Here is a 27943-nt window from a genome sequence, read left to right on the forward strand (position 1 = left end):
AACGACAAGTGTCTATGGACATAACGACAAATGTCTATAGATACAACGACAAGTGTCTATGGACGCAACGACAAATATCTATGGACACAATGACAAGTGTCTATGGACGCAACAAGTATCTATGGACGCAACGACAAATGTCTATGGACGTAACGACAAGTGTCTATTTAATGCAGTGATAAATGTCTATGGACGCAACGACAAATGTTTATGAACGTAATGACAAGTATCTATGGACACAACGACAAATGTCTATGGATGCAACGATAAGTGTTTATGGACGCAACGACAAGTGTCTATAGACACAACGACAAGTGTCTACAGACACAACTACAAGTGATAGCATTGGGAGAAAGGAGGGGCTGCAATGGGATATTTATCAGGATGTTACCTCATGGAGGGCTCAAAAATTCCAGTTCTTAAGAAAGATTGGGTCAGACTTGGGGGGAGGGGTTCTTTGCCTTAGATCAGAGGACATTCATATTATAAAATGGTGAGGGGTATCGATAGGGTAGACAGGAAGATACTCTCCCGCCTTGGTGGAGTGATCAGTGACTGGGAAGCAGGGAGGAGGGAGTAGATTTAAGGGAAAGGGCCATGAGTAAAAATGTTCTCCCTGAGAGGCTGTTTGGGCATCTGGAAATCATGACTGTAAGGGGAGGGGAGGCGCAGAAACCCTCATCACATCGAAGGAGTTTACGTGAAGTTTAATTTGGATAAATGCAAAGGGTTGCAGTTTGGCACAACTGACACAGGCAGGACTTACACAATTAACAGCAGTGCCTTGGACAGTGTCGTCTAACAGTGAGACCTCAGGGTCCAGGAACATCATTCTTTGCAGTTTGGGCCGCAGGGTGGTTCAGAAGGCGTTTGGCACGCTCATTACTCAGACCTTAGAGACCAGGAGTTGGGATATCCTGTTGAGGTTTGTACAGAACGTTAGAGAGGCCCCTTCTGGAGTACGGTGTCCATTTGGGCTCTGCTGACGCCTCAGCTAAAAAATGTAATTGCACAGACCTGTAAATAAGAACGATTACTCTGTTTCGGTACGCAAAGAAATGAAATGTTTACATATGTATAGCATGTCCACTTGTATAGAACATTGAAGTATTTTATGAATAAAGGAAATTTAAAAAAAAGGAAGGAGATTGCTATGCTGGACAGGGCTCAGGAGAGATTTAACGAGGATGTTGCCGGGAGTGGAGGGTTTGAATTCTAGGGAGAGGCTGGGACTTTCTATCCTGGAGGTGGAGGGCGTGACCTTCTTGCAGTTTCACAAAACCATTTCCCCTGGAGTTTGAGGGCGTGACCTTCTTGTGGTTTATAAAATTATGAGCGGTACAGATAAGGGGCGAACGTCTTTTCCGGGATGCGCGATTTCAAGACTAGGTGAGAGGTGAGAGGAGAAAGATTTTAAAAAGACATGAGGGGCACCTTTTTTTTTGACACAGAGAGCAATTTGTGTGTGAGATGAACCTTCAGAGCAATGCAGGTACAGTTTAAAAGACATTTAAATAAGCACATGAACAGGAAGGATTTGGAGGGGATAGGGGCAAGTAGCAGGCAAGCAGACGGTCGGTGACTAGTTGAGTTTGGGACCACAGACTAGATGGACTGAAGAGTCTGTTTTTGCCCTGTATGACTCTTAAGTATTTCGACTCGCCCATGCCAAGGTCATGCAGTGAGTGGTTGGAAATTTGGGGGTCGAGGTGGTTGTTTCTGACCAGTACGGACCTGATGCGGGGGGTGTTCTGTACTGTGGACCTCTTTGATGTGAATCACTCACAGCTAACGCTCCAGCTCCACAGAGATAAACACAGCTCGCTGCGCTGGAATGTGGAAAAACCTGTTCGGATGCATAGCCAGGGAACAAAGCCAGCCCTGGAGTAAATGAAAGCTGCCTCATAGGAATTTGAGAGGGAGGAGGGTTTGTTCAACGAATCTAAAGACACAGCGCCCCCATACCGGAGGACAGTGATTTGAATCCAAATTTAGTCAATTCTTCTATCAAACAAGGTTTGGCAATCAAGTCTGGAATTAGCAATAAAACCAACTAACAACCGTGTTAGAAACTAGTACATTCCAGCACCGTACAGGTCCTTCTGCCCTTGATGTTGCGCCGACTTGTGGAACCAATCTGAAGCCCATCTATCCTACACTATTCCATTCTTGTCCATATGTTTATCCAATGACCATTTAAATGCCCTTAAAGTTGGCGCATTCACTACTGTTGCAGGTGGTGCGTTCCACGCCCCCTACTATTCTGAGTAAAGAACCCACCTCTGACAGTTGTCCTATATCTATCACCCCTCAGTTTAAAGCTATGTCCTCTCGTACTAGCCTTCACCATCAAGGAAAAAGGCTCTCTCCCCCCACCCTATCTACCCTTCAGATCATCTTGAATGTCTCAATTTCGTCACCTCTCAATCATCTTCTCTCTAACGAAAACAGCCTCAGTTCCCTCAGCCTTTCCTCGCAAGACCTTGCCTCCATCCTGGTAAATCTCCTCTGCACCCTTTCCAATGCTTCCATATCCTTCCGATAATGCGGTGACCAGAACTGTGTGCAATACTCCAAGTGCGGCCGCAACTCCAAGTGCTGATTGGAACAACTTTTAGCAGCGTCCTTCAGGGGAGCAAATCTGCCATCCTTACCCTCAGGGTCAGGCCTGCACGTGACTCCAAACCCCCAGCAACAGGGTCGGCTCTTAACCGGTTCAGCGCGAGCTTCTAATGCCAGCCACCTCCCCCCCCCTCCTCCATGCACGCCATGCCAGGGAGTTCTCCAGGTTGTCTTGAATCGCTGAAACCATCACCGCATTTTGTCCCCACAGCATCACGTTGCGGTTTGTGGGTCAGACTGAGTGCTCCTTCGGCAGAATCACGTTCGTGTTACAGCGCAGGACGCCATTCGTCCCATTGTGACTGCAGCCTGGTTCTACATTGGCCGGCTCAATGGTTGGCACCGCTGCCTCACCGCGCCACGGACCTGGGTTCGATTCCAGCCTCGGCCGACTGTCTGTGTGTGCAGTTTGCACGTTCCCCCTCCATGTCTGTGCGTGGGTTTTCTCCGGGTGCTCCGGTTTCCTCCTGCAATCGCAAAGCTGTCCAGGGTAGGGTGATTTGGCCGTGCTAAATTGCCTAGAGTGTTCAGGGATGTGTAGATTAGCCAGGGGTAAATGTAGAGCAGAAAATGTGTTGCTGGAAAAGCGCAGCAGTTCTGGCAGCATCCAAAGAGCAGGAGAATCGACGTTTCGGGCATGAGCCCTTCTTCAGGAATCAGATGTAGAGGAATATGGTAGGGGAAAGGGTCTGGGTGGGATACTTTTCAGAGGGTTGGTGTGGACCTGTTGGGCCGAAGGGCCTGTTTCCACACAGTTCTATGATTCTATTCCTCGTGTCCAAACTCCCTGAACACCACTTCTAATCCAATGCCTCCACGTTGTCCAACTGGAGTACTGCATGCAGTTCTGGTCGACATCAAGGATATTATTAAACTAGAAAGACTTCAGAATAGAATGACCAGGATGCTACCTGCACGGGAAGGTTTGAGTAAGAAGGAGAGGCTGGGAGCTTTTCCTCAGGAGGGTCGGAGGCTGAGGGTGACCTTATAGAGGTTTATAAAATCATGATGGGTCATTGTCAAGGGAGGTGGGCAACTGCACGCCCCCCATGATAGGGGAGTCTAAAATTACAGGATATAGGCTTAAGGTGAGAGATTCGAAAGAGTCCAGTGGGGGCAATTTTTTTCCACACAGAGATCGGTGAGGGTCTGGAACAGCGGTAGTGGTGGAAGCGAGGACAATTCCTTCTTTTTCGGAACACGGATGGGATAGGAATGGAGGGATTCGCAGGCAAATGGGACCGGGTCGATTGAGAAACAGGGACCATGGGCACGTTGAGTCTCTATCACTCGATTTCCAGGCAGTGCGTTCCACACCCTAACTACTCGCTGGCTGAGAACAATGTCCCTCACATTACCCTCGCCCTGTCGGCCGTCACTTTTTCTCCAGGCCCCTCTGGTCCATGGTCCCTTCAGAAACAGGAACATCCTTTCCCGCTCTTCCAAATTTCAAAGCCTGCTCTCAGCTTTCCAAACAGGACAATCCTGATGTCTTCAGTCCAGCCTGGAGTCATACAGCACGTAAACAGACCCTTCGTTCCAACTCGTCCATGCTGACCCAGATATCCTAACGATTATAACCTGGTGTTGTGTGATTTTTAACTTTGTACACCCCAGTCCAACACCGGCACCTCCAAATCATAATCCAGTCCCATTTGCCAGCACATGGCCCATATCCCTCTAAACCCTTCCCATTCATATACCTATCCAGATGCCTTTTAAATGCTGCCATTGTACCAGCCTCCACCACTTCCTCTGGCAGCTCATTCCATACACATACCATCCTCTGCGTCAAAAAGTAACCCCTTCGGTCTCTTATGTCTTTCCCCTCTCACCCTAAACCTACGCCCTTGAGTTTTGGACTCCCCCACCCCAGAGAAAAGACCGTCTCTATTCACTCTTTCCATGCCCCCCCCCCCCCCCCCCCCCATGATTTTATAAACCTCTATAAGATCACCCCTCAGCCTCCAGGGAAAACAGCCACAGCCTATCCAGCCTCTCCTTATAACTCAAATCCTCCAGGGTTGGATCCTTGTAAATCTCTTCTGAATCCAATACAGGGGGAACTAGCCATTTGAATACAGAACTGGCTCGAAGGTCGCAGAGGGTTGCTTTTCAGACTGGAGGCCTGTGACCAGTAGAGTGCCACAAGGATCAATGCTGGGTCCACTGCATTTCATCATTTATATAAATGATTTGGACGTGAACATAGGAGGTATAGTTAGTAAGTTTGCAGATGACACCAAAATAGGAGGTGTCATGGGCAGCGAAGAGGATTACCTCAGATTACAACAGGATCTGGACCAGATGGGCCAATGGGCTGAGAGGTGGCAGATGGGAGTTTAATTTAGGTAAATGTGAGGTGCTGCATTTCAAAGGCAAATCAGAGCAGGACTTATACAGTTAATGGTCAGGTCTGGTGGGGGGGGGGGGGGGTGTTGCTGAACAAAGGGCTTCAAGACTGAAGTTTCTCACACACCCCCCCCCCACCATTGTGAATCATGCCTGCATTCCTTCCAATACGTCCACATCCTTCCCAAGAAAGTGGTGCCTGTATCAGTACAAAAAGCAGCCATCGTCTGGCACAGATACCAGGTCCAGAGACACTGCAGTTGTTGGGAAAGGCGAGAGAGAAAGGTGAGTGTTGATGTTGATTTGGGGCTGGTCAGTCCGTGGGGGTATCAGTGGGCTCCCCCCCGACTCCTCCTGGCACTTTTGTGTGGTCGGGGTGGGGCGCTTAAAGAGGCGACCCCAGGCTGAACAATGTGACGAGGAGAAACTGATGTCTGCAGATGCTGGAGATCAGAGTCGAGAGTGCGGCGCTGGAAAAGCACAGCAGGTCAGGTGGCATCGAGGAGCAGGAGAATCGACGTTTCGGGCATAAGCCCTTCATCAGGAATGAGGCTGGTGGGCCAAGGGGGGGTGGAAAGATAAATGGAAGGGAGTTGGGGCTGGGCGGGGGGGGGGGGAAGGTAGCTGGGAATGTGATAGATAGATGAAGGTGGGGGAGAAGGTGCTAGGTCAGAGAGGAGGGTGGGGCAGATAGGTGGGAAGGAAGATGAACAGGTCAAGAGGGCGCTGCCGAATTAGAAGCTTGGGACTGGGATAAGGTGGCGGAAGGGGAAATGAGGAAACTGGTGAAATCCACATTAATCCCGTGTGGTTGCAAGTGGAAGATGAGGCATTCTTCCTCCAAGCGTCCGGAGGATAGGGTTTGGCGATGGAGGAGGCTCAGGACCTGCATGTCCTGGGCGGAGTGGAAGGGGAAGTGAAAATGTTTGACCTGACCGGATAATTCAGGGCTCCCTCAGCTCACTGAGGGCCTCCAGTGCCTGACCACAGAACTGCACCCCCTTCAGTCCTTCAGCTCTGCCCAGCCCTGCCTTTGGGGAGGCGGCAAGGGCAGAAGGAAGAATGGCCTGACCTGCCTTGAGAGAGCGCCTTCTGCGGCCTTCTGACAGGGGTCGTTCACTGTCAACGTTCCGCACTTAACTAGCCCCACCTGCCTGCTCCTGGCCCGAATCCCTCCAAACCTTTCTTATTTATGTATTTATCTTTTAAATGTTATACCCGTATCTATCACTTCCTCTGGAAATTCATTGCACACGCAAACCACCCCTCTGTATGAAAAACAAATACTCCTCATGTCCTTTCTTCACTCATCTTAAACATTACACCCCCTGGGCTTGAAATTCCCCTATTCTGGGGAAAAGACGCCTACCGTTCACCTTATCCATCCAACCTCATGGTTTTATAAACCTCTATGAAGTCACCCCTCAACCTCCTACGCTCCAATGGAAAAACAATCCCAAGGCTATTAGCCCTCTCCCGATAACACAAACCCTCCATTCCCGGCAACATCCCGGTAAATCATTTCTGAATCCTCTCCAGTGTAACGATATCCTTCCTGTAACAGGGTGACCAGAACTGGGCACAGTCCTCCAGACGAAGCCTCACCAATGTCCTGTACAACCTCAACATGACGTCCCAACTCCTTGACTCAAAGGTCTGAGCAATGAAGGCAAGCACACTAAACGTCTCGCAACCTCCCCGTCTACGTGACCCAAACTTCAAAGAATTACATACCTGCGCCCTCTACTTAATTGCGTAAGTCCTGCCCGTGTTTGTGTTACCAAAATACAACCCCTCACCTTTATCCAAATTCAACTTCATCTGCTATTCCTCAGCCCCGTTGACCCAATCGACCAAGATCTCTTTGTGCTCTTCAATAACCTTCTCCATTGTTCCACGTTGCCGATATCCAACAACCGCATCTGAAGAGTGCAACCTTAATTTTATTCAAAAGACTTGCAACTCCGTCCTCAACACACAGCCAATTCCCCTGGACTTTACGGTGTCGGAACCAATGGCCCTCAAGTGAAAGATCGTCGTGATTGTTGGACCCCAGCCATCTCAGTTCCAGGCCATCCCTGCAGGAGTTCCTCAGGGTAGTGTCCTCAGCCCAACCATCTTCAGCTGCTTCATCAATGACCTGCCCTCCACTTTAAGCTCAGAAGTGGGATGTTCGCCGATGAGTGCACAACGTTCAGCACAATTCCCCTCTCAGATACTTAAGTGTTCAAATACAAGATTCGGGCAATATCCAGGCTTGGGCTGACAAGTGGCAAGTAATATTTGTGCCACACGAAGGCCAGGCTATGACCATCACCAAAAAGAGACAATCTCACCCACCGCCCCTTGACGTTCAATGGTGTCACCATCACTGTATTTCCCAAAGTCAACATCCTGGGAGTTACTACTGACTACAAACTCAACTGGACCAGCCATTTATAGACAGTATCTCCGAGAGCAGGTCAGAGGCTGGGAATCCTGCAGCGGGTAACTCACCTCCTGATTCCCCCCAAAGCCTGTCCCCACCATCGACAAGGCCCAAGTCAGGAGTGTGTGAGGGAATACTCCCCACTTGCTCTGGATGGGGGAGAGGAGGGTCACTTCCAACAACACTTGAGAAGCTCAACACCATCCAGGGACAATGCAGCCCCACTTGATTCTCCCCACAGCCATAAACATCCACTCCCTCCACCCTCCAACACTCAGTAGCAGCAGTGGGTACCATCTACAAGACGCACTGCAGCAACTCACCAAGGCTCCTCAGACAGAATCTTCCAAACACCACGACCACTTCCATCTAGAAGGACCAGGGGCAGCAGATACATGGGAACACCACTCCCTGCAAGTTCCCCTCCGAGCCCCTCACTATCCCAACTCTGAAATATATCAGCCATTCCTTCAGTGTCGCTGGGTCAGAATCCTGGGACTTCCTCCCTGAGGGCACTGTATGGGGGTTCCTACACCACACAGATAGCAGCGACTCAAGAAGGCAGCTCACCCCCACCTCCCCAAAGGTGCAATTAGGGACAGGGTAACAAATGCTGGCCTCACACTGACACCCACATCCCACAAAAGAACTGAAGTGACCTTTTGCACAACTGCAAAAGATCTGAAGAAGTCAGAGGGCACGAGTTGCTTCAGGAGACTTGACCCTTCCGAAAGAGCTTTGGGTATCAAATACATTGTGACCTTGAGGACAATTCCGATAGACAGCGATAGTGTCCATTCCCTGAAAGATATACACACATTAATTAATTTTCCTGCCAACAACCATAGCTAATCTTCCTCTCTTACATTCTCCCTCTCTCCTCTTTCTTTGCAACCCCTCTTTTGTCATTCTCTCCCTACACTCCCCCAAATTCTCTCTCCATCGCCATCTGTCCTGTGTCGATCCTTTCTCTCTCTCTCGTCAAGCCTGTCCCATTTTCTCTCTCTCTCTCTCTACCTCCCTCTATCCCCTTCTCCCACTCTCCTTCCCTCTGTAACCCTGCCCCTTTCTCCCCCATTCGTCTCCGCCACTCTCTATACCTCTGTCCCTTTAACCCCTCTCTCTCTGCCCCACCCTTCTCTCTCCCGCTCAGCCTCTATCCCCCCTCTCTATGCCACCATCCCACTTTCTTACTCTCTCTACCCCACTTTCACTTTCCATCCCTTTTCTGATCCTCTCTCTTGCCATCTTTCTGTTTCTTTCCATTCATCCCACATTTCCTCTCCATCCCTCCTCTCTATCTCTCCCCATCCTCCCTCTCTATCTCTCTTCATCCCTCCTATCTCTTCACCTCTCTCTATCTCTTTCCAATCTTTCTCTCTTCATCCCTCCTCTCTCTATTCCTCCTGTCTCTCTCCATCCACCCCTCCTCCCTATTTCTCCCCATCATTCTATCTCTCCACCCCTCTCTTCCTCTATCTCTCTCCATCCTTCCCTCCAGTCTCTATCTCTCAATTGCTCCAATATCTCCATCCTTCTCTCTCGCCCACGCCGCCTGACTCGCGCGAGGCGGGAAACGGGGCGCAGGCGCGGCCGCCACGGTGCAGGCCGGGAGCTGTAGTCCATCGCCCGACTTCTCGGCTGGAGTCAGCGGCGCCTGGGCCTACAACTCCCAGCCTGCCCTGCGGGGGCCGGTGGGGCACGTGGGTGGGAATGGAATTGCGGTCACGCGCCATGAGAGAAAGTGGGGGTGAGGGGGAAGGGGGGGGAGAGAGAGAGAGAGAGAGAAAAAAGTGGGGAAAGGGAGAGACAGATTGAAGGAAAGAGAGAGAAAAGTGGGGAAAAGGGAGACAGATTGAAGGAAAGAGAGAGAAAGTGGGGAAAGGGAGAGATAGATTGAAGGAAAGAGAGAGAAAGTGGGGAAAAGGGAGATAGATTGAAGGAAAGAGAGAGAAAGTGGGGAAAGAGAGAGATAGATTGAAGGAAAGAGAGGAAAAGGGAGAAAGATTGAAGGAAAGAGAGAGAAAGTGGGGAAAAGGGAGATAGATTGAAGGAAAGAGAGAGAAAGTGGGGAAAGAGAGAGATAGATTGAAGGAAAGAGAGGAAAAGGGAGAAAGATTGAAGGAAAGAGAGGAAAAGGGAGAAAGATTGAAGGAAAGAGAGGAAAAGGGAGAAAGATTGAAGGAAAGAGAAGAAAAGGGAGACAGATTGAAGGAAAGAGAGAGAAAGTGGGGAAAGGGAGAGATAGATTGAAGGAAAGAGAGAAAGTGGGGAAAGGGAGAGAGAGATTGAAGGAAAGAGAGAGAAAGTGGGGAAAAGGAGAGAGAGATTGAAGGAAAGAGAGAGAAAGTGGGGAAAAGGGAGATAGATTGAAGGAAAGAGAGAGAAAGTGGGGAAAGAGAGAGATAGATTGAAGGAAAGAGAGGAAAAGGGAGAAAGATTGAAGGAAAGAGAGGAAAAGGGAGAAAGATTGAAGGAAAGAGAGGAAAAGGGAGAAAGATTGAAGGAAAGAGAGGAAAAGGGAGAAAGATTGAAGGAAAGAGAAGAAAAGGGAGACAGATTGAAGGAAAGAGAGAGAAAGTGGGGAAAGGGAGAGATAGATTGAAGGAAAGAGAGAAAGTGGGGAAAGGGAGAGAGAGATTGAAGGAAAGAGAGAGAAAGTGGGGAAAAGGAGAGAGAGATTGAAGGAAAGAGAGAGAAAGTGGGGAAAAGGAGAGAGAGATTGAAGGAAAGAGAGAGAAAGTGGGGAAAAGGAGAGACAGATTGAGGGAAAAGAGAAAGTGGGGAAAGGAAGGAACAGATTGAAGGAAAGAGAGAGAAAGTGGGGAAAGGGAGAGACAGGTTGAGGGAAAAGAGAGACAAATTGAAGGAAAGAGAGGGAGAGTGGAGGGAAAGAGAGGGACAGTTTGGGGGAAACAGAGGGAGTTGGAGGTGAGGTAGATAGAGGGAAAGAGGGTGAGAAAAGGGTAGAGAGAGGGGATAAGAGGGATTCAGAGGGTGAGAGAGAGAAAGATAATGAAAGGGGAAGAGGGGGAGAGCAAAGGGTCTTCTCCATTGGTCAGTGGGGAAAGCGGGCAAGAGGTTAAGTTGCAAGCCATGGATTGGAGGGAGTGGGACATGGAGGACGAGGAGGAGCTGCAGTTTTATTTGGAGCTGAGCTGCGAGGACGAAGATGAGGAGGTCTCTGGGCTCCTCCAGGCGGAGGAGGGTGGCGGGCAGCAGCTGACTGGGCACCTCCTGCTGGTGCCTGTGCCTGAGCGGATGAGCCAGGTCCTGGACGAGACCTTGGGCCCGTTGCCCGTCCTGGCACCTGTCCGGAAATTCAAGAGGCAGCCGGCCGGGCACTACGACGCCAGCACCGATGTGCAGGAGCTGTTCGGCAAGAGGCGGGCAGCCAATGCCAGGGAGAGGCACCGGGTGAGGACAGTCTCGGAAGGAAATGGGAGGTTGGAAGGATGTGTGGGTGGCAGCAGGTACTTGTTTGTGAGCATTAGCCACAATGGAAATGCAGTAACATTAGGGATATGGGTCTGAAGTAGATTGGCATTATTCTCGGAGAATTGAGCCCAATTGAACAGAGAGCACACGGGTGAAGTTGACAAACTGTTTGTTCCAAGCGATATCACTGGAAGAGATGTCACTTAGCTGACAGAGAACTGACCAAGGGTTCTTTTCCCTGAGCTGAGAATCGAGCCAGCTTTTATAGTAGTACAGTTCAATGGTGCTAATTAAACATCGTGAAAATGCAATGGTCTTGATAGAGTCGCAGGGAGATAGGATAGTGAAGAAGGCAGCGTTTGGTATGCTTTCCTTTATTGGTCAGAGTATTGAGTACAGGAGTTGGGAGGTCATGTTGCGGCTGTACAGGACATTGGTTAGGCCACTGTTGGAATATTGCGTGCAATTCTGGTCTCCTTCCTATCGGGAAGATGTTGTGAAACCTGAAAGGGTTCAGAAAAAATTGACAAGGATATTACCAGGGTTGGAGGGTTTGAGCTACAGGGAGAGGCTGAATAGGCTGGGGCTGTTTTCCCTGGAACGTCGGAGGCTGAGCGGTGACCTTGTAGAGGTTTATAAAGTCATGTGGGGCATGGATAGGATGAATAAACAAAGTCTTTTCCCTGGGGTCGGGGAATCCAGAACTAGAGGGGCATAGGTTTAGGGTGAGAGGGGAAAGATATAAAAGGGACCTAAGGGGCAACTTTTTCACGCAAAGGGTGGTGCGTGTGTGGAATGAGCTGCCAGAGGAAGTGGTGGAGGCTGGTACAATTGCAACATTTAAGAGGCATCTGGATGGGTATATGAATAGGAAGGGTTTGGAGGGATATGGTCCAGGTGCTGGCAGGTGGGACTAGATTGGGTTGGGATATCTGGTTGGCATGGATGGGTTGGACCGAAGGGTCTGTTTCCTTGCTGTATGACTCTAATATACTGTTCCAATAAAATCCCGTGTTAAAATTACGTCAACTTTAATTTCAAAACCACACTGTGGCTGTTGTCATCGGTATCTGTATTTTATCAGCTGAAGATCTCCCTGGGTCGCGTTCCATCTTTTACAGCTAAAATGTTTCACAAGAGAAAGGTACATTTGAGAGAGAGTGCTTTTGAATGGCAGTCTCTCTCTCAATCACAGTTACCCTCTGTGTAACTTTCAAAATGCCTACTGCGTTATACCCCCAAAACATTAGATCATCTCGTTGGTTCAAGGTTGGCAAAAACAATAAATTCTAACTCAATTGGGTTTTAGTATCCTGGGGCATAATTTAAACGCATTGGTTAAACTCAAAATGTTGTCAAAATAGCAACCAAAATCCAGGTGTGTGTCACAGCCATATGTTACATCTTTGCAATTTTCTAGTACACTCAGACTGCTAGCTAGTCACATGACAGGTGCCCCTTAGGTCCCTTTTATACCTTTCCCCTCTCACCCTAAACCTATGCCCCTCTAGTTCCGGACTCCCCCACCCCAGGGAAAACACCTTGTCTATCCACCCTATCCATGCCCCTCAATTTTGTAAACCTCTGTAAGGTCACCCCTCAGCCTCCGACGTTCCAGGGAAAACAGCCCTAGCCTGTTCAGCCTCTCCCTGGATCTCAAATCCTCCAACCCTGGCAACATCCTTGTAAATCTTTTCTGAACCCTTTCAAGTTTCACAACATCCTTCCGATAGGAAGGAGACCAGAATTGCACGCAATATTCCAACAGTGGCCTAACCAATATCCTGTACAGCCGCAACATGACCTATTATAGAGTTGGAGGCAGATAACATGCAGTTGAAAGAAAAGGGGGTTTAGAGCTGTGAATACTTGTTGTTTAGTGGTCACGTTTAGAGCTAAGGAATAAATTGATTTTATTTGCTTTAAATAGTGGAATTTGAGGCATTCTCTGTCACTCATATATTGACAGATTGCGAGGCGAGTTGAGCTTTTCTAGGGCGTTTGGTTTAATTGGCAGAAGAGTTCACCGATGTGTTGTAACACTGTCTGTCTACCTCTGTCTGAGGACCTGATCGATGGGTGAGCAGGTACTAGAGCAGACGCCATCTCCCGTCTGTGAAGTACTCGGTGAGTCAAGCGTTGGTCTGACACGTGCCTCTCGTTTCAGGTTCAGAGCATCAACGGTGGCTTCTCCAAGCTGAAGAGCATTGTACCGTTGATTCGGAAAGACCGCAAGCCCAGCAAGGTCCACGTGCTGCGGGCAGCGTCGGAATACATCCGCCTCCTGCACAACGTCCTGCAGGAAGCTGCTGCTGCTGAGGTAAGGGCAGGCTGGAGAGAGTCTGCCAGCAGAAACAATACCACGGCCTTGAAGTGTGCACCGCCCCTACGCCAGGAGCCCCCTGCCCGGTCTCCATATTGTGCCAAAGATCCATTGCTGGGGATCATACTGGCCAAAGGTCTTTTAGGACGGCAAGTTGGCTCAGTGGTTAATGCTGCTGTCTCACAGCACCAGATTCGATTCTAGCTTCAGGCAACTGTGTGTGTAGTCTACTCACTCACTCACGCTCTCACATACACTCACATGCTCTCACATTGACACGCACTCTCTCGCGCACACTTTCTCTCTCTCACACTCTCACACACACACATACTCCCTCTCACTCACACACACGCTCTCACTCTCTCTCTCCCTCACACATGCTCTCTCTCTCACACACACTGTCTCTTTCTGTCTCACACTCACACACTCTCTCTCTCTCTCTCACAAACTCAGTCTCTCACACGCACACTCTCTCTCTCTCACTCACACATATATACACACACACATGTATCCCATGTCTGCATGAGTTTCCTCAGGGTGCCTCCCACAGTCGAAAAGTGTGCAGGTTAAGGGGATTGGCTGTGCTAAATTCCTGAAGAAGGGCTCATGCCCGAAACGTTGATTCTCTTGCTCCTTCGATGCTGCCAGACCTGCTGCACTTTTCCAGCAACACATTTTCAGCCGTGCTAAATTACCCTATAGTGTTCAGGGATGTGCAGGTTAAGGTGGATTGGCCATGTTAAATGTCCCATAGTGTTCAGGGATGTGCAGGTTAAAGTGGATTGGCCAGGCTAAATTACCCATAGTGCTCAGGGATGTGTAGATTTGGGTGAGTTGGCCAGGCTAAATTACCCATAGTGCTCAGGGATGTGCAGGTTAGGGTGCATTGGTCATGCTAAATTACCCATAGTGCTCAGAGATGTGTAGATTTGGGTGAGTTGGCCGTGCTAAATTACCCATAGTGCTCAGGGGTGTGCAGGTTAGGGTGGTTTGGCCATGCTAAATTACCCATAGTGCTCAGGGATGTGTAGGTTATGTGGGTTAAACTTGGGAATGCACATGTAGGAAAAGCGTTGGGTCCGGTGCAATACTGTTCGGAGGGTCAGTGTGGACTCGATGGGCCACACCACTGATTCCATGACAATTGTCACTTAACATGCACTCAAACAAGCCAAATAAACCAAACCTTCTGTAAATTGGAGGGTAGATAATGTAACAGTGCTATTTTTAAAATCAAAAGGTACTCTCGAGGGAATAGGGATTTGTAGACAGGTTAGCCTGGCATCAATAGTGGGCACAATGCTGGAATCTAATCTCAAAGATTTATAGAACAAAATCCCTACAGTGTGGTATCAGGCTCTTCGGCCGAACAGGTCCACACTGAACTTCCGAGTTGTTATCCAGCCATACCCAGTCCCCTACCCTATATTAGCCCTGACTATTGCATCTAATCTACACATCCCTGACCACTATGGGTAATTTAACATGGTCAATCCACCCTAACCTGCACATCCCTGACCACTATGGGTAATTTAGCACGGCCAATCCACCCTAACCTGCACATCCCTGAGCACTATGGGTAAATTAGCATGGCCAATCCACCCTAACCTGCACATCTTTGGATTGTGGGAGGAAACCGGAGCACCCGGAGGTAACCCACGCAGACGCAGGGGAGGATGTGCAAACTCCACACAGACCGTCGCCCGAGGCTGGAATCGGACCCGGGTCCCTGGCACCGTGAGGCAGCTGTGCTAACCACTGAGCTGCAGTCGAATGGGCAGTTTCAGAGCAAAGAGTTTGCAATTAATTATGTTTCAATGAGACGTGTGCCTGGATGCGTTTAAAGTTGGGGGGGGGGGGGGCGCGTTAAGGTTTCCTGCACTCTGGAGCTCCCCACCTCCCGTGTTCACAGGGCCGAAGCACAGGTTGAAAACTAAAGGCACCTGTGTTTCAGGAAGGGCCGTATCTCTCAGCCCCCACCCTCCGAGATGCGGTCCCGCAATTTACTTTCAAGGGAATGATTCCCAATGAGTTTAACTTAGATAAATGCAAGGTCGCAGTTCAGAAAAACAAATCTTAGCGGGACTTATACACTTAATGGTAAGGTCCTGGGGAGTGTTCCTGAACAAAGCTTGGAGTGCAGGGTCATAGCTCCTTGAAAGTGGAGTCACAGGTAGATAGGATAGTGAAGGCGGCGTTTGGTATGCTTTCCTTTATTGGTCAGAGTATTGAGTACAGGAGTTGGGAGGTCGTGTTGCGGCTGTACAGGACATTGGTTAGGCCACTGTTGGAATATTGCATGCAATTCTGGTATTCCTTACGGAAGGATATTGTGAAACTTGAATGGGTTCAGAAAAGACTTGCAAGGATGTTGGAGGGTTTGAGCTGCAGGGAGAGGCTGGATAGGCCAAGGCTGTTTTCCCTGGAGTGTCGGAGGCTGAGGGGTGACCTTATAGAAGTTTATAAAATCATGAGGGGGCATGGATAGGGTAAATAGACAATGTCTTTTCCCTGGGGTGGGGGAGTCCAGAACTAGAGGGGCATAGGGTGAGAGGGGAAAGATATAAAAGAGACCTAAGGGGCAACTTTTTCACACAGAGGGTGGTACGTGTATGGAATGAGCTGCCAGAGGAAGTGGTGGAGGCTGGTACAATGACAGCATTTAAAAGGCATCTGGATGGGTATATGAATAGGAAGGGTTTGGAGGGATATGGGCCGGGTGCTGGCAGGTGGGACTAGATTGGGTTAGGATATCTGGATCGGCATGGATTGGTTGGGCCGAAGGGTCTGTTTCTGTGCTGTACATCTCTATGACCGGATGATTGCCCTGCCCCTCACCCCACACACCCAGCTTTGCCAGTTGCAGCGTTTGGCCGCAGGGCTCTAACAGTTGTTGCCTTTGATGCAGGAGGTGGCTGCGGGGGTCCAGGAAGGCGAGCGTGTGAACGTCGGGGAAGTGTCACTGCCCACGAGCAGGAGACCTTCTGAAGAGATCCATCACCTTCCCGCGGGCATGGCTGCGGGAGCTGGGTTCGGCTTCCCGGCCGACGGAGAGGCACCGGGTGTTTGGGCCAGTCCCGCTGTGCCCTGCGTTGGGATTGTCCAGCTGGAGGACGGAAACATGGTGACGTACCCCTGAAATGTCGTGGTTTTTGCAAGAACTGCTGTTCAGAACCTGTCTGTCTCTCTTTTTCTTTCTGTCTCTCTCTCTCTCTCTCTCTCTGTCTCTCAATGTCTCTGTGTGTGTGTCTCCTCTGTAATCCCCACGATGTAGCTCATACCGCAGCCGGCTCAGCCCCTCTGACAGGGGCAGCACAAATTGTCACTCCTGTTATTCAGTCTCCACCTGTTTTTCCCCCTTCCGCAAACCTCCGATTTCCTCAGCTCAGCTGCTGTCCAAACTCTCCCTCCCTTTGACTCTTTTCTCCAAATAGGCAAAAGTCATCTTCCGCCTCGGGACCCTCCAACCCCATGGCATCAATGCGGACTTCACCCGTTTCCTCATTTTCCCTCCTCCTCTCCCCCTGCCCCCAAACCTTACCCCCAGTTCCAACCTTCCAACTCGGCACCACCCTCATGACCTGTCCCACCTGTCAATCTCCCTTCCCACCTATCTGCTCCACCCTTCTCATCTGACCTATCACCTCCATCCCCACCCCCATCCATCCATTGTACTCTTTGCTACCTTCCCCCACCCTCCCCACTGACCTATCACCCTCATCCCCACCCCCACCCACCCATTGTACTCTTTGCTACCCCACCCCACTCTCCTATCTGACCTATCACCTCCATCCCCATCCCCACCCACCTATTGAGGTCTCAGCTACCTTCTCCCTAGCCCTACACCCCCTCCCATTTATCTCTCCACCCACCTGAGCCTCCCAGCCTCATTCCTGTTGAAGACCTTTTGCCCGAAATGTCGATTTTCCTTCTCCTCTGATTCTGCCTGACCTGCTGTGCTTTTCCAGCACCGCTCTGATCTAAACTCTTTTCTTTTTCTCTCCAACCCCTCCACCCCCAAGGGGCCCAGTCTCCCACACTCTGCAATCTTGAGCTGACCCTCTCAATCGGAAACAAAATGGCAGCTCACTCCACACCCGTACCACCCCCTGCGTGAAAAAATTGCCCCTCGGGTCCCTTTTATATCTCTCCCCTCTCACCCTAAACCTATGCCCCTCTAGTTCTGGACTCCCCCCAACCCCAGGGAAAAGACCTTATCTGTTTACCTTATCCATGCCCCCCTCATGATTTTATAAATCATGCCTCCGAGGCTCCAGAGAAAACCCTCCCCGGCCTGTTCAGCCTCTCCCTGTAGCTCAGACCCTCCAACATCCTTGTCCATCTTTATCTGAAGCTCATGTTTGACAAATCTCAAACCTCTCGATCAGAATCAAAACAAGACAGAAAATTGCTGGAACAGCTCAGCGGGCCTGGCAGCATCTGTGGAGAGAAAGCACGGTCGGCGTCTCGGGTCCAGTGACCCGTTCGCATCGAAGGCGAGCTCACCGAGCCAGCCTCGGGGGTACCTTGCAGCTCAGTGTGACTTGTTGTTGTTCTCCAAAGCTGTTGTGAGACGCTGTGGAACGTCTCTCTGTATTCAAGGCACCCTATAATTATAACTTGTTGCCATCGTCACCGGGTTGAGGGCGTAAATGCAGTGTTTATTTTTCCTGCGTGTTTTCGTTTGACTGATCAGATTAGGGGTTGCAGACTCGCACCGCTGGTATTAATGATGTCAGGCGGCTTTTGTTTCACATCTGCGTTTGTGACAAACAGCCGCCCCAGTGGCAATGTCGGCTGAGTATTGTGCTGCAGGGCTCACTTTAGGTTCCTGGCTCTGTTGAGCGTTGTCAAGGTTAGAGTGGGCGCAGGGAAAGCACAGCAGCGTCCGAGGGGCAGGGCAAACCGACATTTCTGGACAAACGTCGATTCTCCGGCCCCTCGGATGCTGCCTGACCTGCTGTGCTTTCCCAGCGCCCGCTCTAATCTCGCCTCACCATCTCCGCCTCGGCCGTGCTGTTCAGCGTCACCTACCGATAAGGAGGCGCTCTTCCTCCAGTTTGCGCTGAGCTTCAGCTGGTGCTCTGCGGCGAGCCCTGGACTTCGGGACGTTGGCCGGGGAAGCAGGGTTGGGGGGTGTTGAAGCCCAGGCAGGTGGCTGGAAGCCCAGGGTCATTCCTGTGTGGGTAGAACGCGTTTTCGTTGCGGAGGAGACCGGCGTCGTGAGCAGCGAATGCAGTACACAGGGTGACGGGCAGCGCAGGGAACGCCCCGCTTCACCTGGAGGGTGTGCCCGGGATAACGGGGAGGGGGGCACGGGAACGGGCAGGAGTCCCACCCTCTGTGGTCGTCGGCGAAGACGCGGTGGGGAGTGGAGGAAGAGGGTGTCCCGGAGTTGGGGGCGTGGAATGGTCCCTTGCTGAATGCCGACGAGGGGAGGGGAGAGGAAGGCCGTCTGTGACTGGTGACCCCATGATCCTCTGGATGTGGGAGGTCAAGATGAGGGGGTCCCGATCGCGGTTGGGGGGGGGGGAAGGAGTGCTGGAGATGGGTCAGAGCTGGCTGAGAGCTCTGTCAACCTCAACGGTGGGAAGGAGCCCTCGGTTGAGGAAGCAAGCGAACGTACTTGAGTGCCCCACCCCCACTCAGAAACATCAGGGGTCGATGTAAACGGTGCATCTGAATCGACAGCCCACAGCAATAACGGACAGGGAGGATTTGAATACATTGCGACTGTAGTCGGGAGACTCTCTCCTCCTGCCGGTGAAGTGAGGGTTACGCTGCTGAGTGCTCTGTTCAATTCCGGACTGACTGACAAAAAAAATCACCAGGACTGTGTGAGTGGTGCTCCCAAAAATCGATATCTGCGACTAGAGCATTAAACCCAGTGACTTTGAATGCTGTCTGATGTTAAAGATAAAGCCATTCTGCAGCACCTCCCCCCCCCCCCGCCCAAAACCTCCTTGCCAGCGTCCAACTCTCACAGAATTGTCATCTCTGTGCCCCCCCCCCAGCTATCTCGAGGCAAGTCAGAGTTGAACGCTGGCCGAACAGTGACCATGCAACCCAGGCCAAGTTGTGGAAAAGGTCACTTGTGTCCTCAGGGAAGGGAGGGCTGTCCTCCCTGTCTGGTCCGGCCTCCACGTGATTCCCAACGTGGTTGACTCTGGACTTTCCGAGGTGGGGAGCGGGCTGGTCGCTGATCACTGCACCAGGGGTCTGCATCACTGGCAACTCCATGTCCAAAGGCAGCATGATCCGGGCAGTATCCAGGCTTGGGCTGGGAGTGGCCAGTGACGTTGGCAGTGGGGAGATGACGGCCTAGTGGGATGATGCTTATCCAGATTAGGTATTTCCATGGCGGACTGTGGAACATGATTTCAGTCCATATGTAGAGAGAGAGAGCTGGGTGTTCAGGTCCATTGTTCCCTGAAGGTGGCAACGCAGGTCAGTAGGGTGGTGAAGAAGGCATAATACGGCATGCTTTCCTTCACCGGACAGGGTATCGAGCACAAGAGTTGGCAGGTCATGTTACAGATGTATAGGACTTTGGTTCGGCCGTTTTTGGAATACCGCGTACAGTTCTGGTCACCACGTTACCAAAAGGATGTGGATGCTTTGGAGAGGGTGCAGGGGAGGTTCACCAGGAACCGAAGAGAAACTGCTGGAAAATCTCAGCAGGTCTGGCAGCATCTATAAGGAGAGAAAACAGCTGATGTTTCGAGTCAAAGCTTTGACAAAGGGTCAGTTAGCCTCGAAACGTCAGCTCTGTTCTCTCCCTTACAGATGCTGCTGGACCTGCTGAGATTTCCCAGCATTTTCTCTTGTGTTTTCAGATTCCAGCATCCGCAGTAATTTGCTTTTATCCAAGGTTCACCAGGATGTTGCCTGGTATGGAGGGAGCTAGCTATGAGGAGAGGTTGAGTAGGTGAGGATTATTTTCATTGGAAAGGAGGAGGTTGAGCGGGGGGACCTGATTGAGGTTGACAAAATCATGAGAGGAATAGACAGGGGGGGATAGCAAGAAACTTTTACCCGGGAGGGGGAACTCCGTTACTAGGGGTCACGGGTTTAAAGTGAGAGGGGGAAAATTTAGGGGGGATATTGCGTGGGTGCAGAGGGTGGTGGGTGCCTGGAACACGTCAGTGGAGGTGGTAGAGGTGGGCATGGTATTGTCACTTAAGATGTGTCTAGACCAATCCATGAATGGGCAGGGAGCAGAGGGATACAGACCCTTAGAAAATAGGCGATGGGTTTAGATGGAGGATCCGAATCGGCGCAGGAGGGCCGAAGGGCCTGTTCTGGAACATTCTTTATTGAGTAAAAATCTGGAATTAAGAATCGAATGATCATTCGGGATTGTCGGAAACCCCCCCCCCCCCCTCCCCCCCACAGTTTCCCTTGCGTAAGGAAGTTGCCACCCTTATTTGGTCCGGCCTAGACGTGACTCCAGACCCAAAGCATTCGAGTTAACCCGTAATTGCCAATGGCCAAGAAATGCATGTGGGCAAATGGTTTAGTGCTGGTTGGAACATAGAGGTACGATCAAAGGATCTGCTTCTGTGCGGTATGGCTCTATACTGGTCTCGCGGCACCCACAAATAAGAAAGAGTACAAATTGCCGTCACTGAATCCCCCCACTGTCAATGTACTGGGGGTTACCGTTGACCAGAGGCCGAACTGGACCAGCCCATAGAGATATGATGGCTCCAAGAGCAGGTCAGAGGCTGGGAGTGACCAACTCCCCTCCTGACTCCCCCCAAAGCCCCATCCCCACCATCGACAAGGCCCTAGTCAGGAGGGGGTGAGGGAATAATCCCCACTTGCCCTGGATGGAGGGGGCAGCTCCAACAACACTGGAGAAGCTCAACACCATCCAGGGACAATGCAGCCCCCTGCTCGATTGTCCCCACACCCACAAACCCCCCACTCCCTCCACTCCCCCGACGCTCAGTAGCAGCAGTGGGTACCATCTACAAGACGCACTGCAGCAACTCCCCCAGGCTCCTCAGACAGCACCTTCCAAACCCCACGGCCACTTCCATCGGGAAGGACAAGGGGCAGCAGGTACGTGGGAACACCACAACTCTGCAAGTTCCCCTCCGAGCCCCTCACCGTCCCGTCTTGGGAAATACATCGGCCATTTCCTTCAGTGTCGCTGGGTCAGAATCCTGGGACTCCCTCCCTGAGGGCGCCTACACCAAGATGGTGGTTCAAGATGGCAGCTCACCCTCTACCTTCTCAAGGGGACATTTAGGGATGGGTAGTCGATGTTATGATTGAATGTCACTTCAACCCACCTCTGGGCCGTAACTTCTCCACCTAACCCTCTGCGTTTAAAATAAAATTGTATGAGGTACAGAAACGTAAGTGTTACAGAATTGAACAAGCGAGGAAAAGAAAAGCCCAGCAGAGGAGTTCAAAATTTTAAGCCCAGAGGAAGAAGAATCAAGCATATCTTTAAGTTACAGTCCATTTCACAGAGTGCATGCCCGCTGGGCATCAGAACCCAAGGCCCTACCCCAGACCCCGTCCCCTCTGGGTAAGTTGGAAGCAGTTAAAAGTTGTAGGGGGATGGTTGGGTGGTAGAAAAACTGCAGGAAAGAAGGGGGAAGGAAAGAAAGAAAAGAGAAATGAAAAGGAGCTGCAATCCTCTCCTGAACGAGGAGCCTGCTGTTAACCAGTGTTCCTAACCTGAAGTTCCTTGCTCCCATTAGCCCCCTGAAACCCCCTTATTTTCAGTGAGTCTGATATCGTGGTGCGAAATATTTGTCTCGCGCACTTGTCCCCTCCTTATCTCTCATCTGAGATTATAAGGAACTGAGTGCACTTTAGCTATTCACTTCCTTTTTAGATCTAAACTTGTAACCAACGTGGACTATAGCTACTCACTTCCTTTCTTATTGGAAACTTGTAAACAACATAGAATTTAGCTCCTCTCTTGCTTTTTTTTTAAACGTAACTTTGTAAAAGCAAGAATGCAAAAGTCAGCTTGAATTTTCCTGGTCAGTTTAGTCGTTTCTTTTCCCCTCTCCTTTTTAATCAACTCCTTGCCTCCACCACCCCCCCACCCACCTCCCTCCCGGCCACTTGCTGGTAGCTAAGTCCTCCAGGTTAGCAATCTTCACAACACCAGGAGCCGCCTCCTTTACGTCTAATGCTGTATCTTAAAAAGCTTCTATCCCTCTAAGAGGCTGGGGCTGTTTTCGTGAAAGATGGGAGTGGTGCTCACCGCAGGGAGGTGAGGAGAAGGAAGTGCTGGCATCCATTGGCCCCGTCCCTCCGTGTAGATTAGATTAGATTCCCCGACAGTGTGGAAAAAGGCTGTTCGGCCCAACAAGTCCACACCGACCCTCCAAAGAGCAACGCACCAAGACCCATTCCCTTACATTTACCCCTTCACCTAACACTATGGGTAATTTAGCACGGCCAATCCATACTAACCTGCACATCCCTGAGCACTATGGGTAATTTAGCACGGCCAATCCACGCTAACCTGCACATCCCTGAGCACTATGGGTAATTTAGCATGGCCAATCCACCCTAACCTGCACATCCCTGAGCACTATGGGTAATTTAGCACGGCCAATCCACCCTAACCTGCACATCTTTGGACTGTGGGAGGAAACCGGAGCACCCGGAGGAAACCCACGCAGACACGGGGGAGAACGTGCAAACTCCACACAGTCAGTCGCCTGAGGCGGGAATTGAACCCGGGCGTCTGGCGCTGTGAGGCAGCAGTGCTAACCACTGTGCCACCCACACCGTGTACTTGGAATCAAACGGTGCCGGCGAGCACGTGAGTTGCGTGCTGCATGTGGCGTCTGTAACGTGCGTTGTTCGAGCGTTGCCTGTGTGCCTCGCTGACCGCCTTCACCTGATTCACTGTGAACTCGGTTCGGTTGTGTTTCAGATCCTCCGAGCGGCCGAGGGCCTGACTTCCACTGTGGCTGTCCAGTTGGCTCTGGATTAACTCAAGGTAAGCAGCGGGTGGCACCCCGCGTGTGAACATTTGCAGTGCCCGTTCCGCGCAGCAGCGTGAAACCCAGTTGAGGGAGCACCGTCTCCACAGCGATCAACGCCTCTCTCTCTCGCGGGGTTGATTGCAGTCTCCTTGGTAAACCAGCGTTGCTGCATCTCTCCTGGTGGGTGCAAGTGATCAGGCAACCGTTTGCGTTGACAATGCCCCACAGCAATGAGGTTCAGTGGAGGATTTGAATTCTGGTCGCTCTGTGAGGAAGGGTGAAACACGTGAGTGTTTGGAATGAAGCTGCTCAACTTGAACAGTTTCTGCTGGACTGGGGAGTTCCCAGGGCCAGTATCCCGAATGCCAACGTCTGCACCTTTCGGAGATAACATATCACCAGTTCGAAGGGAGTGTCCCGTGTCCTGACATTTCGAGACCTTTTGAAGTTGTAGGTAGAGAGGAACATTCCCAATTTGAGAAGGCATTTTAAAACATGACTCTGTCTCATATACACCGTTTCACACGCACGCACACTCTCGCGCATCTCTCACACACATGCCTCTCTCACACGTGCGCAAACTCTCATGCACTCACGCATGTTGTCTCACGCACTCTCGCGCGCCCTCTCTCTCTCACACACACCCTCTCTCTCTCGCGTCTCTCTCACACACTCTCTCTCTCATGCGTGCGCACACGCACTCATGCATGCTGTCTCACGCATACTCGCGTGCACGCTCCCGCGCCCTCTCACACGTGCCCCCTCATGCACGCCCCCTTTTTCTCACGCGCGCCCCCTCTCTCTCACGCGCGGCCCCCCTCTCTCACGCGCAGCCCCTCTCTCTCTCACGCGCAGCCCCCTCTCTCTCTCACGCGCGGCCCCCTCTCTCTCTCACGCACGGCCCCCTCTCTCTCTCACGCACGGCCCCCTCTCTCTCTCACGCACGGCCCCCTCTCTCTCTCACGCACGGCCCCCTCTCTCTCTCACGCGCGGCGCCCCCCCTCTCTCTCTCTCTCTCTCGCACGTACACTCGCACGCACTCTCTCGTGCATAGACTCACGCATGTGCACACTCTCACACGCACTCACGCATGCTCTCTCTCACGTACCCCTGCGCCCCCTCTCTCCCGCGTGCGCTCTCACACAGCCATTCTCTGGACTGGTCACATAAATGCTGTGCCTGCAAGAGCAGCTCAGAGGCTGGGAATCCTGCTGCGTGTAACTCACCACCTGACTCCCCCCAAAGCCTGTCCCCTCCATCAACAAGGCCCAAGTCAGGAGGGTGGGAGGAAATATTCCCCACTTGCCCTGGATGGGGGGGCAGCTTCAAAAACGCTCGATTGTCCCCGCACCCACAAACCCCCCCTCTCCCTCCAACCCCCCCCCCCCCAACGCTCAGTAACAGCAGTGGGTACCATCTACAAGACGCACTGCAGCAACTCCCCCAGGCTCCTCAGGCAGCACCTTCCAAACCCCACGGCCACTTCCATCGGGAAGGACAAGGGGCAGCAGGTACATGGGAACACCACCCCCCCCGCAAGTTCCCCTCCGAGCCCCTCACCGTCCGCAACTCGGAAATATATCGGGCGATCCTTAGCTCACAATCCTGGGACTCCCTCAGGGCACTGTGTCCCTACACCACACTGACTGCAGTGGATCAACAAGGCAGCTCACCCCCACCTTCTCACAGGGGGCAATCAGGGATGGGCAATGAATGCTGTCCACAAAAATTGAGGGAACTGGAACAACATAATCATAGTTTCCCTACAGAGTGGAAGCAGGCCCTTCCAGCCCACATTGTCTATCCAAAGAGCATCCCACTCAGACCCACTCCTCCGCCCTGTCCCTGCAACCCTGCCTTTCCCATGGCTAGCCCACCCTAACCTGCACACGACAGGGGTCTTTAGCACAGCCTGCCCACCCTGACCTGCACATCTTTGGACTGCGGGAGGAAACCGGGGGGGGGGGGGGGAGAAAGTCGCCCGAGAGTGGATTCAAACCCAGGTCCCTGGCGCCGTGAGGCAGCAGGGCTAACGGCGTGGACTAAGGGAAAGGAGGGTGAGAAGGCAGCAGTTAAGGTGAGGAAGGAGGGAGGATAATTGCTTTGGTAGGACATAAAAGACCAAGCGTTTGTTTTCGGATGTGGTCGGAGACCAGGAAATTAGGACACCCTAGAGGGATTTGTGGTACGTATGCACAGAATATTTACACGTGGGTACAACAAGCAGTTCGAGAGGTTTTGTCTCTCTCTGCCCTTGTTGCAAAGGGGGCATTGGGTTATCCAACTATACCAATGCTTTGTGTTGGCCTCATAAGATCCCCCCACCCCTGCTAACCGATGACAACAGTGAGAGTATTGTGTGCAGTTCTGGAATCCACATTGTAGGAGGGAATGTGCGAGCACTGGGAGAGAGGGGCACGTGGGGGGGAAGCAGAGGGAGATTTACCAGGATGTTGCCTCATTTTGGGGGGGGTCTGGAGAATTTCAGCTCTTGAAGAGACATTGGGACAGACTGGGGTGGGGGGGGAGGTGGAGTTGTTTTCTTGAGAGCAGAGGAGATGGAGGGAGGGCAGACGATGAGATGGATCGGGGTATCGCTGGGGTAGATAGGAAGGAACCTTTTTCTCCTTTGTGGAATTGATGATCTGGGGTGGGGAGGCATAGAGTTAAGGGAAAGGACGGGAGGGTTCGAGGGCAGAGGCTGGTGAGGAATCTGGAACTCAGCGCCTGGGAGAGGAGGGGGGAGAGGCAGACCCACCTTCTCGCATTGAAGGAGGGTTTAGATGGGGCACTCGCGATGTGCCAAGGTGACAGGCCACGTGCTGGGGAAACAGGGGATTGGGAAAGTGGGGTGGCACGTTCCCAACCAGCACGCACTTTCTCAGAGCTGCAGCCCTCCGACCCGAAGGTTGGTTAGCTGCCCGCGCAGAGAGAAGATTGGAGTAAGCATTGAGGCGAAGGAGCGTATGTTGTATGGCCTCTCGAAGAACCTGAGCCTCCGTTGACACATGGGGGCTTCTGCAAGAACCCGACAGGAGCAGGAACGGTGTTGCTTGACCACGGCAGTCTCTTGCCCAGGCGCGCGTCCAGGACTGAGCATAGGCGACGTTTCTTCGGGAACGTGCTGTCTTGGCGCGTGCGGGAATCCCGTTATCCCTGGCATGACGACTGCTTCTTTATTGGGATGACCACGAAGTGTTCAAAGCACAGGACCTACACGCAGGAGCAGGGAGGCAGCTCTGGCTTCCAGTGCGTCAGTGGCGGAGGCTAGAATTGAACTGTAGTCCCTGGTGCTGTGGCGGGGGGTGGTCTGAGTTTGGAGTCTTGGCAAGGTCGCTGCTCGTCATCCAGAGGATCCCCCCCCCCTTCCCCCCACTGTGGGGGGAGAGGTACGGCTCATAACGTATCTGCCATCCTTTCCCGGTCTGGCCTACACGTGACTCCCGACCCCTAGCGGCATGAGTGCCCCTGGACTGCCCCACTCCATTCCCAGGGCAGTCGGGGAAAGATCCAGTGTGGCCCGAGCCCACGCCTGTTTGCAAAGGATGAAAGCTGGCCGAGAGGGGTCAGCTTGGGCCCTTGGAAGGTTGTTTGAATTCACATTACGTGGCTAAGCCAGAGCTGGAGTCTGAGGGGTTGACACCGTGTGTTCAGTTCGGTCCTTCCCTACCCTCCAGGGCTGGGGAGCTGTCAAGAGATACTCCTTCAAAATCCCACTGACTGGTGGCACAAAGTAAGGTGGTTCACTTGAGCGCCAGAGGATGAGGGGCTGACCTGATAGAAGTTTGCAAAAGCTATGGGCGTTGCCACCCAGGGTTGTTAAGAAGGCGTATGGTGTGTTAGCTTTTATCGGGAGAGGGATTGAGTTTCGGAGCCATGAGATCATACTGCAGCTGTACAAAACTCTATTGTGGCCGCAGTTGGAGCATTGCATACAGTTCTGGTCACCGCATTATAGGAAGGATGTGGAAGCTTTGGAAAGGGTTCAGAGGAGATTTACCGGGGTGTCACTTGGTATGGGAGGGAAGGTCTTACGAGGAAAGGCTGAGGGACACAAGGCTGTTTTCGTTGGAGAGAAGAAGGTTGAGAGGTGACTTAACTGAGACATGTAAGATAATCAGAGGGTTAGATAGGGTGGACAGTGAGAGCCCTTTTCCTCGGATAGTGATGGCTAGCACGAGGGGACACAGCTTTAAATTGAGAGGGTGATAGGTATAGGACAGATGTCAGAGGTAGTTTCTTTACTCAGAGAGCAGTAGGGGCGTGGAACGCACTGCCTGCAACACTCACCAACTTTAAGGGCATTGAAATGGTCATTGGATAGGCATATGGAGGAGAATGGAATGGTGTCAGTTAGCTGGGCTTCAGATTGGTTCCACAGGTCGGTGCAACATCGAGGGGCCGAAGGGCCTGTACCGTGCTGGAACGTTCTATGAGGATGCTACATGCCACCTTGAGACAACAGCTTTTATTTCCAGGTGGTTGCCTTGAGGCAGGTTGCTTTGTTTAAAGGAGAGAAGCGCAACAGTTCTGGAGCTAACTTGTGCCCGCTGTGTTCTCTTGCCCTGCAGATGGTAGAGTCCCGGGCTGTGGTACAGAAAAGCCATGCCCGCACGAAGTCAAATGTGAAAATCGCTTCCCACCCATTCCCAGGGCTTGCGAAACCGTCAAATGGCCGCCAAGAGAAACTGGGCGATTCAAGTGAGCGTCCGCTCTCCAGTCTTGTCACGAGAGAGCCGTGTTCCTTCAGTCTGGCCGGTTCACGGTTCCACACGGCGGCAAGCTCAGCAGGAAACCGGACAGGCACTTGCGCTA

General features: G+C 51.8%; 1 protein-coding gene across 1 annotated transcript; it reads left to right on the forward strand.

Moving 5' to 3' along the window:
- The first annotated feature begins 58 nt into the window (after positions 1-58).
- LOC132836893 (factor in the germline alpha-like) lies at positions 59-27943 on the forward strand. The gene is made up of 7 exons (XM_060856458.1): positions 59-149; positions 8904-8958; positions 10654-10819; positions 13008-13160; positions 16072-16287; positions 23077-23142; positions 27700-27943. The coding sequence occupies exons 1-6, from the start codon at positions 59-61 to the stop codon at positions 23134-23136; spliced, it is 741 nt and encodes a 246-aa protein (XP_060712441.1). The 3' UTR covers positions 23137-23142; positions 27700-27943.

The sequence above is a fragment of the Hemiscyllium ocellatum genome, chromosome 48, assembly GCF_020745735.1.
Source record: "Hemiscyllium ocellatum isolate sHemOce1 chromosome 48, sHemOce1.pat.X.cur, whole genome shotgun sequence".
In the NCBI taxonomy this organism is placed as follows: Eukaryota; Metazoa; Chordata; class Chondrichthyes; order Orectolobiformes; family Hemiscylliidae; genus Hemiscyllium; species Hemiscyllium ocellatum.